The following is a 13,034-nucleotide window of genomic DNA, read 5'->3' as shown; positions in this document are numbered from 1 at the left end:
AGACGAAGCCAATGAGGGGTGAAGACTCTCAAACAGACTGTTTTCTATCAATATACCTGCTGATACCATGACAAAGCTAAAAGAAATGCTTTCTTTTAGAGGGAATTCCCATGTGCTCATGTGAGTATCTTTGAAACTGAATTTTCAGCAGTTAATTATTACTCATAGCTTCAGTGTCACATTATCCATCAGAAATCATTCTAATATTAAATTTTGCTGCTCAAGAAACATTTCTTATTAAATTTTTTTTTTTGTGTGGAAATGGTGACACATTTTTTGTAACAATGTAAAAAACTCTGTTACTTTTGAATTGAATGCATCTTTACTTAATAAAATTATTAATTTCTTTCAAAATAAATAAATATTAACCCCAGGATTTTTAATGGTAGTGTATATTTTGACAAACTAGTTAAAAAAATACAGTTAAATGATTTTTTTGGTTAATTTTAAAGCCTTCTACCTCCATTTAAATTTAAATCAAATCCAGGACCTAAATTGGAACTTAAAAACATCCTCAAATGGCACACAAACCCTGGTGTCATGATGATACAACTTTATTGTCAGACAAGGTCTGAAATTTGTCTTGCGTATATATATATATACACATTTCAAAGCTCCAGTACAGATTTAATTTTGTGTAAGTTGTTCAGCTCTAATACAGCTTGGTGTACAAACGAGTAATACATTTCTGATTTCTCAGAAAAGTATGGATGAGTTCTGCATCAAAGCATAATACTTATGGTTAGTGGTTTATTAAAATCCCTAACCCTAAATATGAGAAACAGTCATATTAGCAGGCACCATTAATTATGCAGTGAAACCGTTTATCTATAGTTATACTGCTCTCATGTGGTTAAAACAGAGAATTGCTGCATGATGGCTTTAGAAATATAAATCTATACTCAAAAAAAAAAAAATTTTAATAAATGAAGGAAGGAATTGTTGCAATTCAAGCAATTGTATATTATACAGTATTACAACATTTATTTCTTAATTTACCTTGTCATTCCAAACCCTTTTGACTTATCTTTGTAGTCATATAAACTACTTTTTTGTGTTTGCATACAAGCAGAACTGTTTTCAGTATATGGAAAGAACATGGTGAACATTCTGCCTCATATGCATGAACATTGCATTTTGTGTTCCATAAAAACTTATACGGGCTTAGTTAGACAGGAACAACATGAGGGTGAGTAAATGATGACATAACTGTCATTGTTGGGTGAACTAATCCTTTAATTATGCCTCATGGTGTTTATGTAGACATTTTATATGTGATTGTGTTAACAAGCTTGATTCAACTTTCTCTAATATGCATGTAATAATTCTGTCAAATGCATTATATATAGTAGGGATGCTTCCACACCTGCGTCGCCTAATTCCCTTCAGTTACAAAGGAATCATTCAGTAGGTATTGTTTGGCCTCAGGCTATGGCGTCTCAGGTGTGCTTTGGGCAGCTTGTCAGGTTCTGTGTTCATGTTCTGTGGAACTAGATTGTAATCACACACTCACACATTCCAGAGGTGACAGACTCTTTTGTTTACCACAGCCTATTCCTATGTCAACCTTGAGGTATCACTGTGTCACTACTATGTAGTTTTGAGTAATTAAGCATGCTATCAGTCAAAAGGAATTTTTAAAGGAATAGTTTACCCTAATGTTCATGATGATGAACTACTACTTTACACAATAGTTTGCATTGTTCCAACCCTATATTATTTTTCAGTTTTCACAGTGAAATACAAAAGGAGATCTTCCATACAATGAAAAATAAATGGTCATTTATATTGCCGAGCTCCAAAATGGACAAAAAGCACCATAAAGTATCTATATAAGTTTTCTGAAGCCATAAATGTTTATTGTCTACTTTGGGGCATGGCAATTTAAATGATTATCCACTTTCCTGTTATGAAAAAGAACAGGAAAAATTTGAAGTACATAACCATTCAAAAGTTTAGGGTCAGTGTGATTTTTATTTTTTGAAAGAAATTAACACTTCTGTTACACAAGGATGCGTTAAATTGATCAAAAATGACAATAAAGACATTTTACAAAAGAATTCTATTTCAAATAAGTGCTGTTCTGTTCAAAGAATCCTAAAAAATCCTGTATCATGGTTTCCACAAATATGTAAGCATCACAACTGTTTTAAACTGATAATAAAAAGAAATATTTCTTGAGCACCAAATCAACTAATTAGAATGATTTCTAAATGATCATGTGACACTGACGACTTGAGTAATGGCTGCTGAAAATTACATTTTAAAATATATTAAAATATACTTTTATAACAGTTATTTTAAATTGTAATATTTCACAATATTACTATTTTTTTCTGTAGTTTCACATCAAATTATTGCAGCCTTGGTGAGTATAAAAGACTTCTCTCAATAACATCTTACCAGCTTGAACTTTTGAATGATAGTGTATGTTTATTATAACAATGTCATCTTGGAACATTTTTTTCCCAATGCATTCAATGTTTTTTTTTGCCAGTATGTGTTGTAAAAGGACAACTAAGTGATAGAGACAGGGAGAAACTCACCTGCGTGACCCATAGCTGAAGCAGCATGGCTCTCCTCTGAGTCTCAGCATCAACGCCTTCATCCTGCAGTTGCTGTACATAGTTCCCCAACCATGACTGGTGTTCTGACTTTCTGTCTAAACGTGCTGGAGTCAGCCATTTCCACAGTTTTTCTCGTGCTGAACTTGCAATTTGCTTCTCCTCTTAATGACAGTATAAAAAAGAAACACAGGTTATATAATGTCTAATGAAAATTAATTTAAAAATAAAAAAATGATGGAAGAATGAACATCTGTTTTTCTAAGCAATTTCTTTCAAATGAAACCACATTACCTTTGTTTACAGTAGTTCGAGCCAGTTTAGGCAAAAGCTTGTCAAACTGGCGAAACTCCTCATAAATTTCTGCTAGTGCTGCACTATTGTTCTTCTCTGTGCCAAACACAGTGAGATAGCCAGTCCTGTAGAGAAAAAGGCAGAAATTGAGAGGTATGAGCCTTAATGGTTTTCCCATGAAATCAGGTTTTTCCACTGTTAAGATCTGTAGTACAACATTCAAGCCTTTACTTTTCACCGTCACAAAATACCATGTTTTACTGCATGACCTGAAGGCATTCATGAGATAACGAAGCTGCACCTAGTGGAGACATGACATCAGGTCTTATCTGTACAATAGTGAGTGATAATTATTGTACCAGCTTTTGGGTGGGACAGTCTCTACTTGTTGATGGGTACAGAATGAATGCCAAACGAAGTATTAAGCCTACATACTCAAGTAGTGCGTAAATGAAGCATTTTGTTTTACAATGACAGTGTATCTGTTTCATAACAGTTAATGCTCTACATTAAGTACTTGCTCCAATAACGGCCATAAATTATGAAATGGTTATCAGGAAGTGACAATTGAGATTTATTACAAACTTAATCATTAAATTTTCATTTTCATAATGCATTTTCAACATGCTTTCTGCCGAGTTCAGCTCACAAAGCGTGACAAAATTAGCCTCACCAGTGTCACCACTGAAGCTGTACTTGCAGCTGTGGTGAATTCTGTAATCTGATAATAATTTCACATCAACGCTTATGCTTGTTGTGAGAAACGGCTCTTACAGATTTCAGAGGGTTACTAGCATGTTGATTTTAGAGATTGGCGTACTTAAACAGCAAGCTGTAGCAAAAATTGAAGAGTCCATCTTTTTTCCACTCAGATACTTTGAGGCCCATTTCTGAGGGGGTCACAAGGTGCTGGAGGTTGTTCTGCATTGAGCTGCAGAGTTGGGTCAAAGCGGTCCCCTGAAAATGCCTAGTCAAACACACACAAACACATATTTATATATGGTTCAAATTAATTGATATTTCAGCCTTGATGTTACCAAAAGATCTATTCAGTATCTGAAAGTATCTTAAAAAATATTAAAACAAATTCTCAAGATGACAGTAGTTCAGACAGAGACATTTAACATTATTAGAAACCTACATTTCTGCCCTTTTCTTCTCCGATTCAGGGTTGTGATTGGGCAGATCCAGGCTAAAGATTCTCTCCATTAGGACCTGAGCATAGCTGGTCTGGTCAAGCAAGACCACATCGGACAGGACAGCATCATAGCAGTTTGAGTCCAGTAGAACAGTGATATATTGTCCAGCTGCACGCACCTGCTTCACATTAGATTAGTGTGGTTAGTGCTGAAAAAAGTTAAAGGAAGTTGGCACAGGAAATGTCATGATTGACAGCAAGATTGTCATCTTAACCCTTATACAGTTGCAATATCTAGATAAAGATTTATTACGAAAACAGCCAAATAAGGGTAGGTTATAGGCTAGGGCTGCATTTCCCAATAACATCGTAAGCGTGTAGGACCACTGCCACTAATGGTCCCTACGATTAACTTAGCTCACAATGCATTTGAGAAACAGCTCAGGTCATTTCCTCAGTACTTCGGATTGTCAAGGGCCTCAAGTTAAGAGGGCTGAAGTGGCCCGACACCTGGAATAATTGCAGCTTAAGCTACATTGTTGTGCACATTGTCATCACTATTAAAGTTTGTAAAATACATAGTGTGTTCATTCTTATAAATGTGACGTTTACTAGTTTATTATATTCTATTAATATTAATATTCTGCAGACCTATATTCATTTCATAATCAGCCACACTGCATCGGTAAAATGTACCATTAGGAGAAGCTGTAGCTGTAAATCTTAGTTGCAAGTATGAACAAATAAAGTCAAAGTACTAATATTGGAACTCACTACAACTTCAGAATTGCGACAACAAGAATGTCTTAAGTCATCCTTGCAGTCATAAGTCATAACAAAAAATCATATGATCGATAATAATATACAATATATTATACACATGTATAATATATAGCCTATATTATGCATAACTTAGGTCAAATTAGAATATATATATTCTTTTAATTTGACCTTAATTGAGAGAGACTATATGAAATATTTGTACTTTTAATTATTTAAGCAAACTCCAAAATATATAAATATTTATATAGTGCAGTTTGCTCTGTTAAGGGGAGTAAAATGTATACTGTGTATATATATATATATATATTAAGAACAGGAAATATATATATATATATATATATATATATATATATATACACAGTATCTCTCAACTTCCCCTTAACAGAACAAACTGCACATTATGGCAGGCTGCTGATTTAATTCTAGTGTTATTTTACTCAACCAAAACGTGACTTAACAAGAACTCACAGTAAAAATGTCGCCGTGCTTCTGTTTCATTCGTGTCAGGAATTTAGCAGCATCTTTTCCAAACTCAAGCGCGTGACCAAGCCAAGGAATCATTCCTTTATCAAGAGGAGGTTCATTTCTTCGTCTGCAAAAACGACATGTTTAATTCGTAATTATTTGGGCGTCTTTGTAAAGTTGAAGTGTCGTCTGTCAGCCTCAGGAGCTGGTCGGACTCACCTCGTGCGTATGAAGAGAGTGTGTGATGAGCTGCCATAGTTTCCAAAAGTTAAATACTCTACTGAAACCCTAACGTCACATCTCATTACGAAATTCACAACTGCAGTCAAAGTGGTGGGCGTGCAAATGTCTGAATATATGACTGACGATGATATCTATTAGCAGCTTCTATTTTAGTTATGGAAACAACATGACGGCTCGTCATGATGATTAGTGATAAGTCAAATCAAACTTTTAGTGAAACTAATCCGAAAAATACGACGTGTGCGAATTATGCAATGACGTTCGTCATCGTTTTAAACGTTGTTAGTCGTAATGCTGTTCATCTAGCACTAAATATTTGTCTTTTGGCGCCCTTAACTTTTACAATATTAAACAAAGGCCGTTGGTAATATATAGCCAATGTTGCATATGTTTTGTCAAATACATCGCCCGATACCGATCCTTAAAGGGATAGTTCACCCAAAAATGAAACCGTCATTATTTACTCATCCTCAAGCTGTTCCAAACATGTTTGAGTTTCTTTCTTTTGTTTACAGTAAAAAGAAGATACACAAAAGAAGATATTTTGAAGAATGCTGGTGACCCCCCCAATTGTTGAATTTTTTTATTTTTTTTTTGTATTCGAAAATAGTTAAAAAAAAACTTTTGTGGTTACAAATTTATATAAGAATAGTTATAGAAAGAATAAAATATTGTTAAAACTTACTAAATATAAAGACTAAATATACCTGACTAAATATAACCATTGTCTAAAGGAGTCTAAAATGCAGAAGTTTCAAAATATGTTTTGCAATAATTCATGAAGCAAGTTAATCATCAGAAAAGAATATGTCAAACACAGGACAGCACCCCCACATACAAAATAATTCCCTTTTTTTCACTCATCGTACATTGACAGACATTGTTTACATACGTTTCATATATGTTGCTTAATAATATTCTGGAATTGACTGTGTAAGAATGCTCAGAGACCAGTAAATATGGGAAATCTTTTGACATGAATCATGTTAGGTGTATCTTTTATTGCTCAGCCATTTTCAGCGATTAAGTGTGTGTGTGTGTGTGTGTGATTAAGTGTGTGTGTGTGTGTGTGTGTGTGTGTGTGTGTGTGTGTTCTGATGACGAAGTATATACATCGTTGTAGATGTGTTTGCCAAATGACAGGTGGGGCATTTAAACTATTCAACTTGATCTGTGTCTTTTAAATGTAAGAAGGGAGCTGATATACACAATTTAGCTTTATGGGTATCTAGATTTATTAATAACAACGATGACAGTTTGATTATTAATGAAGCATGCATGCAAAACTTTTAATTAAAGAAATATATATTACAAATATATACAAATAAAAAATAAACAAATATATTATAAATATTAATGAAACAATACAAGTACAAATTTAGAGTGTACATTACAATTACATAAAATCTAATATAGGCTTGTCAATTCCTGACTGTCTATATGTCATACCTACATGTCGGCAAAAGAGGATGAATTCTATGCCAAGAGTATTTGTATCAAAGCTCATTGTCAGGGAAAGCAAAAGCTTTTACGTAAGGATTATGCCTATTCATTTCCCAAGTGAATGGCTGAATGGCTGACTAAAGTCAGTTGATGAGCTGTACAAAGATTGCTGCATGAAAGAGTCCATAAGGTGGCGACTGAATCTCACTGATCCTGAGCTTCTTCTATACTCCAATGTTCCGCTATACCACTTCTCAGAATTGTACAAATTATAAATTGCTGATTTGATTGCAATGTTCCTTATGCTGTTGAGGTATGTGGGATTTATTTCTGTGCCATTTAAAATGTGTTTTGTGGTATGTAATTTGAGAATTTGTGTTGGAAAGAATTCCTTTGTGCTAGTTACATAACAAGAAGAAAGAATTAACTCTGTGGTCATAGTTCAATGCCTATTATCTAAGTTTAATAGGTACTGAAGAATGTAACATTAAAGAGTCATTTCATTTGTCATATTAAATATTTGACATCCCAAGGCTTAAATGCAAAAGCAGGCAGTACAAAACAAATAAATCCTTAGTAAATTTTGATTATATCTAATAAAATAGGCTACAACATTATATTTATTCATGCTCACATGGAACTCTTGATGGAATATTGCTCAATATTTCATACTTAATTCTATGCCTTTTCTCATCTCGCCTGCCAGATAAGTCTGATAAGATTTGTAACTTGGCTTACATACTCAAAAAACAGGCCACCTGGGCAACAATGGACTGTAATGTCTTCTGGTCCCAGCAGTTCAAAGGCCACTCAAACTAATGAGGCATTATGCACAGGACTGCACTAATTGATATGACAAAGCCATCATTTGACTGCCATGATCTCTCTAAAGGAAAACATAATAATTTCACCATGAATAAGCAGAAGAAAGCTAAAATCTTGGCACAACTTGCTATATTCACTACTTAGTGTCTAAATCTATAATGTCGATATTTGTGGCTTCAAAAAAGAATTTGCTCACACTTTGACCAATTCTGGCCACACTTCAAATATATGAATGCCACTGAATTCATGGCAAAATATCAAGTCCTAACCCAAGTTAAAGGAAGGTTTGAAAAATGTTGACAGAATAATTTTAGGAAAGAGGCAGTGCAATGTGCCAAGGTGTTTTAATGGACTGTTGGCTGAAAGTTTGTAATGTTGCCCAGCAGTTGTTCTTCAGAGAGAAAGTGTTTGAGCAGATATTCTCAGAAAAACTATGCAGTTAATTATACATTTTAAGGGATAGCTCACACGACTGTTTTGGTAATTTACTCACATTCGTGTAATTTCAAACCTGTATGAATTATATCTGTATATCTGTATTCAAAGATACTCATTCAAAAGACAAGAGCTGACATGTTTACTTCATGCCCAAATAAAAGTTCCTGTTTTTCAGTTATTCAAGTGTCCTCTCAACTTTCCACTGAAGAATTTCCACTGCCTCAACAAACTAACTTTAAATGAACAAATAATGTAACTGGCAGCTAAGGCATTTAGATGCAAGATATACAGATATATTACTTTTTTTTCCAGGCCCATGAACAGTACATCACTGATTAACATGGTAAATCATCTGTTATTGTCTACAGCTAAGAGTATACATAAAACAAAGATTATAATTTTTACAATGGATATTTATTATATTAACTTTGTATATGTATTACATATTATTTGTCATTTCTTTAAACATCCTTCTTTGTGTTTTTGTTTTGTTCAATAAGGACAGTACCACATGGGTGGGGAGCACATAATCAAAGCCTGACAGAAATTCTGTTGATGTCTCTGTTCTGTAATTAACTCCTTGCCGTGGTTATGCCCTCTAGCACTTTAAGCCTTGTCCAGTGCTTTTCTACACTATGTTATATTGGCCTCTATTTTGCAAGACGTATCTAGTTTCTGGTCTCAGAATCATGGAGGACAGTAAATGTAGTTTCTTCAGGTTGTCGGTACATACAATATGCACATTTAACTTTTACTCTATCAGTCTATGAGTAAGCACTCCATGGCAAAATAAAATGGATTCTCATTAAAACCAACAAATGTAAACTTTCCCCCCGTAATTTATTATATATTATGTATTACATAATTTATATATTTAATTGTATAATCCCGCATATTTTTAAATCCCAAACCAGACCTTAAAACTTTAATAATGTAAACAATTAATGCATAGTTGGAGTTACAGGAATAGTTCACTGAAAATGACAATTTGCTGAAAATGTACTCACCTTCGTATGGAAGGTCGTTTCCGCTACTGAATAAAAAATAAAAAAGGTAATTGCGACTTTTTATCTCACAATTCTGACTTTTTTTCCTCATAATTGCGTGATACAAGCTCGCAATTCTGACTTTTTTTTCTCAGCATTGCGTGATATAAACTCACAATTGCGAGACATAAGGTCGCAATTCTGAGAAATAAAGTCAGAACTGCGAGATAAAAACTCACAAATCTGACTTTTTTTTTTAGAATTGCGAGTTTACATCGCAATTCTGAGAAAAAAAGTCAGAATTGCGAGTTTTATAATGAAAAATTGAACTGTTGTCTTAACCTGTATGACAATCTTTGAAAATAAAATTGTTGTTAAAAAAAAAGGAATTGCGAGTTTTTATCTCGCAATTGTGACTTTATATCTCACAATTTTGACTTTATAACTCGCAATTGTGAGTTTATATCTCACAATTCTGTGAAAAAAAGTCAGAATTGTGAGATAAAAAGTCAAAATAACCTTTTTTTTTTTATTCAGTGGCGGAAACGGGCTTCCATACTTAGGCCATCAAAGATGTAGACGAGTTTGTTTCTTCACCAACAGATTTGGAGAAATGTAACATTATGTCACTTGTTCACACATGCATCCTCTGCAGTGAATGGGTGCCGTCAGAATGAGAGTCCAAACAGCTGATAAAAACATCACAATAATCCACAAGTAATCCACACGACTCCAGTCCATCAGTTAACATCTTGTGAAGTGAAAAGCTGTGTGTTTGTAAACAAATGTATCATTAAGACAGATCAAGCACCATTTACAAGCAAAAACAGTTCTAAACAAATATGTTTGATGGATTTTGATGTAAGAGCACAACAGGAAATTTTTTCATTGTATGAAGCATTATTGTGAATTATGGACTGGTATTTTGGCCAGAAAGTAAATTAAAACGCCCTAATTATGGATTTGTTTCTCACAAACATGCAGCTTCTCACTTCCTGTCATGCAGAGCAAAGGTTATGCCCATAGTTGATTTTGCAGTTCCAGTGCTTATAGATTCTTTGATATGGCTGAATATTATCCTTATTTTTTGCCGCAGTTTTTCTTATAACTCAAACGTAATGCAGCATGAATATTCATTTTGATTGTCTTAGTGTGAGGCAGGGCTTCAACAGCTCACACGCCATGATAATTAAGTTAGATTAAAAACATCATTAGTTTCACCACATTGTGCACTGAAATCAGCATGCAGACAATAAAGCAATCATACAATTTGCTTCCAAAACCGATGATAGCAAATTATGTGAATACAACGCATTGCATAAGAACACCCACTGCACATTCACACGTGAATGTGCAGTGTGAATGAGGCTTTCTAGGCCTCATCGGACATGAAAGAACATTTCCTCATTAGGTCTAGGTATAGGATGGCTCCCCGAGGAGGAAAATAAAATAGAGATAGAGCTGGTCTTTTAATCCTGCTAATTCAATCAGTGGACACAAGAAATGGTGGGGAAAGTCTGACCTGGCATATTCTGTAAGAAAACTCTGTGCCCCATTTTACCCTGAAAGGGCTAATATTGTTGACTGACTTTGTGTTACACACACACACACACACACACATCTTGGCCACTCTAATCTCCTTATTCAGTGTGTTTCTGGCCTGATTGTACAAGACTCTGTCCCCCCTTTTGTAGGCGTCCTCTTTGGCCTGACGAAGATGATGAAGTTTTGCTGTAAACCATGGCTTATCATTATTGAATGTTAAATGAGTCCTGGTAGGGATGCACATGTCTTCACAGAAACTGATATATGATGTTACAGATTCCGTGAGCTCGTCCAGATCGTTGGTGGCTGCTTCAAAAACACTCCAATCAGTGCAGTCGAAGCAGGCTTGCAATGCCTGCTCTGTTTCGTTGGTCCATCTCTTTACAGACTTTACTACAGGTTTAGCAGATTTAAGTTTATGCCTGTAAGTCGGTATAAGATGAATCAGGCAGTGGTCAGAGAGTCCTACAGCTGAGGACTCTCTGACAAATTATAGAAATTTCTATAACAAATTATAGAAATCTCTTAAATAAAGAGTCTAGTAGCAGAACAGAGGATGGCAAAAAGCTTATAGTACTTCAGTTAATGTGCAATGTATGCCTAATATTCATAGTTTAAATGACTGGATGCAGGTGCAGAAAGACAGACATTTTAGAGAGACTGTATTTTCTTCTGTGATGAAGGACCACAGGGATCTCTCCTTTGCCTAGAACAGTTTCTGTGAGAATGTTAAAAATTCGGCTACAGCTTTTATGACTTTTAAATTTACAACTTTTTTTATGTTACTTCCTATTCTACAGACATTTCATGCATTGTAACTCCATATTCAATTCAATTCAGGTTTATTTGTATAGCGCTTTTCACTATACAAATTATTGCAAAGCAACTTTACAGCAAATTAAGTTTCTCAAAAACAAAAGTGTTGTGTTTATAATTTTGTTCAGTGTACAATATTTAGTGGTAGCTTATCAGTGGTGACTGTCAGTTAATGTACACATATTCACTATTCATTCATATTTACTTTCTCTCTTCACTTTTACTCTCCTACTAACTCTCCTCATCTTTCTCAATTTTTCTCCATCATTCCCAGGTTATGTATAGTTTAATAACTATAATAATATACCTGAAAGTTACTTCCTTTGAAGCAGGATGACACACAGTAGAGTCACCTTTGGGTCATTATTGGACTGCCGGCAAGAAAATTAACTGAGCCCTTTGTCTGTGCGACCTGCTGAAAGACTGACTTAAGACTTGTGAAAATGCTGACGTGGATCAAAGCTTCCTCTCCAGTTCAAGCACCTAAAAATCAGTGATTCAATACAGACACACACACACACACAGACACACACACACACACACACAATCAATGCACAAATAATAAATTGCGTCATTTAAAAAAAAATATTTGTTATGTGTTGTAAGGATAGCAAAATAAACTGAAAAAAATTAATTAATATGGAAAGCAGAGAGGAAATGGAATTGATTAATAAACACAAAGTTTTTCTGTTTTGAACCACAGGAGTCAGAACAACATAATTCTGGCCCAAATGAAGATGTTTAATCAGGTTCACAAAATCCTGGAAATGATTTGGTTTCAGGGGAGAAAACATATTGTGCCAAAGTAACATGAGGTCAAATGGACACAAATTGTACTTGTTAGTCATGGATAATAGAGAATTTAAAATGTCAGTTGCATTTGTGTGGAGGCCTTGTCAGCAACTGACACATGGATTGAGTTTTGTAGAATGTACGCTGCACAGTTCCACATGGGTCCACAGTTCTTGTTGGCCAAAGATGGCCATTTCATTTCTTGGTTGTAATTTTCTCTCTGTTATCAAATGCAGATGACCCTGCTGTTTTCCCACATCAGACTGGGAATTCTGTAGGCTTACAAAAACATTTATTTGTTTATCTTGTTGTCATAGAATGCTCTTTTCCTGTGTTGCCATGCCTCCGAAGACTAATGAGTTGTCGGTCCCACAGCTTTGAAGAAGGAAGCTGAAGATTTACTTTGTGTGTTTCAGTAGTTGCAGACACACACACTGGCATTTACACATCATATACACACAGACCCACATGCTGACTATTGACTAACTACTACTGTAACCATGGAGGCATATGTAAACATGCACAATATTTAGCCTAAGGGTATTTATCTAATAATATTTATGTTTATTACAGCATTTATTCTGAACTTTGTCCTATAGGTCTCAATATCTTGGAACATCTCACAATAACAAAAAAGCATTTTTAGTTTTTGAGCAAATGGAAATGTGTATATATTTATTCTTTTGTGTGTGTGTGTGTGTA

General features: G+C 34.6%; 1 protein-coding gene across 1 annotated transcript in view; it reads right to left on the bottom strand.

Moving 5' to 3' along the window:
- LOC107680687 (prostacyclin synthase-like) overlaps positions 1-5,549 on the bottom strand; it is an 11,121-nt gene extending 5,572 nt beyond the window's left edge. Inside the window, exons 1-6 of the mRNA XM_016476696.1 lie at positions 5,464-5,549; positions 5,248-5,371; positions 4,000-4,175; positions 3,679-3,825; positions 2,859-2,983; positions 2,547-2,728 (exon numbers count right to left, since the gene is read on the bottom strand). Coding sequence (XP_016332182.1) covers positions 2,547-2,728; positions 2,859-2,983; positions 3,679-3,825; positions 4,000-4,175; positions 5,248-5,371; positions 5,464-5,549 — 840 coding nt within the window. The remainder of the gene's footprint in view (positions 1-2,546; positions 2,729-2,858; positions 2,984-3,678; positions 3,826-3,999; positions 4,176-5,247; positions 5,372-5,463) is intronic.
- Between the last annotated feature and the right edge of the window lie 7,485 nt (positions 5,550-13,034).

Source organism: Sinocyclocheilus anshuiensis, unplaced genomic scaffold, assembly GCF_001515605.1.
Source record: "Sinocyclocheilus anshuiensis isolate Anshui unplaced genomic scaffold, SAMN03320099.WGS_v1.1 scaffold396, whole genome shotgun sequence".
NCBI lineage: Eukaryota > Metazoa > Chordata > Actinopteri > Cypriniformes > Cyprinidae > Sinocyclocheilus > Sinocyclocheilus anshuiensis.
Note: the sequence above shows the minus strand (reverse complement) of the source record. Positions and strands in the feature narration are given on the sequence as shown.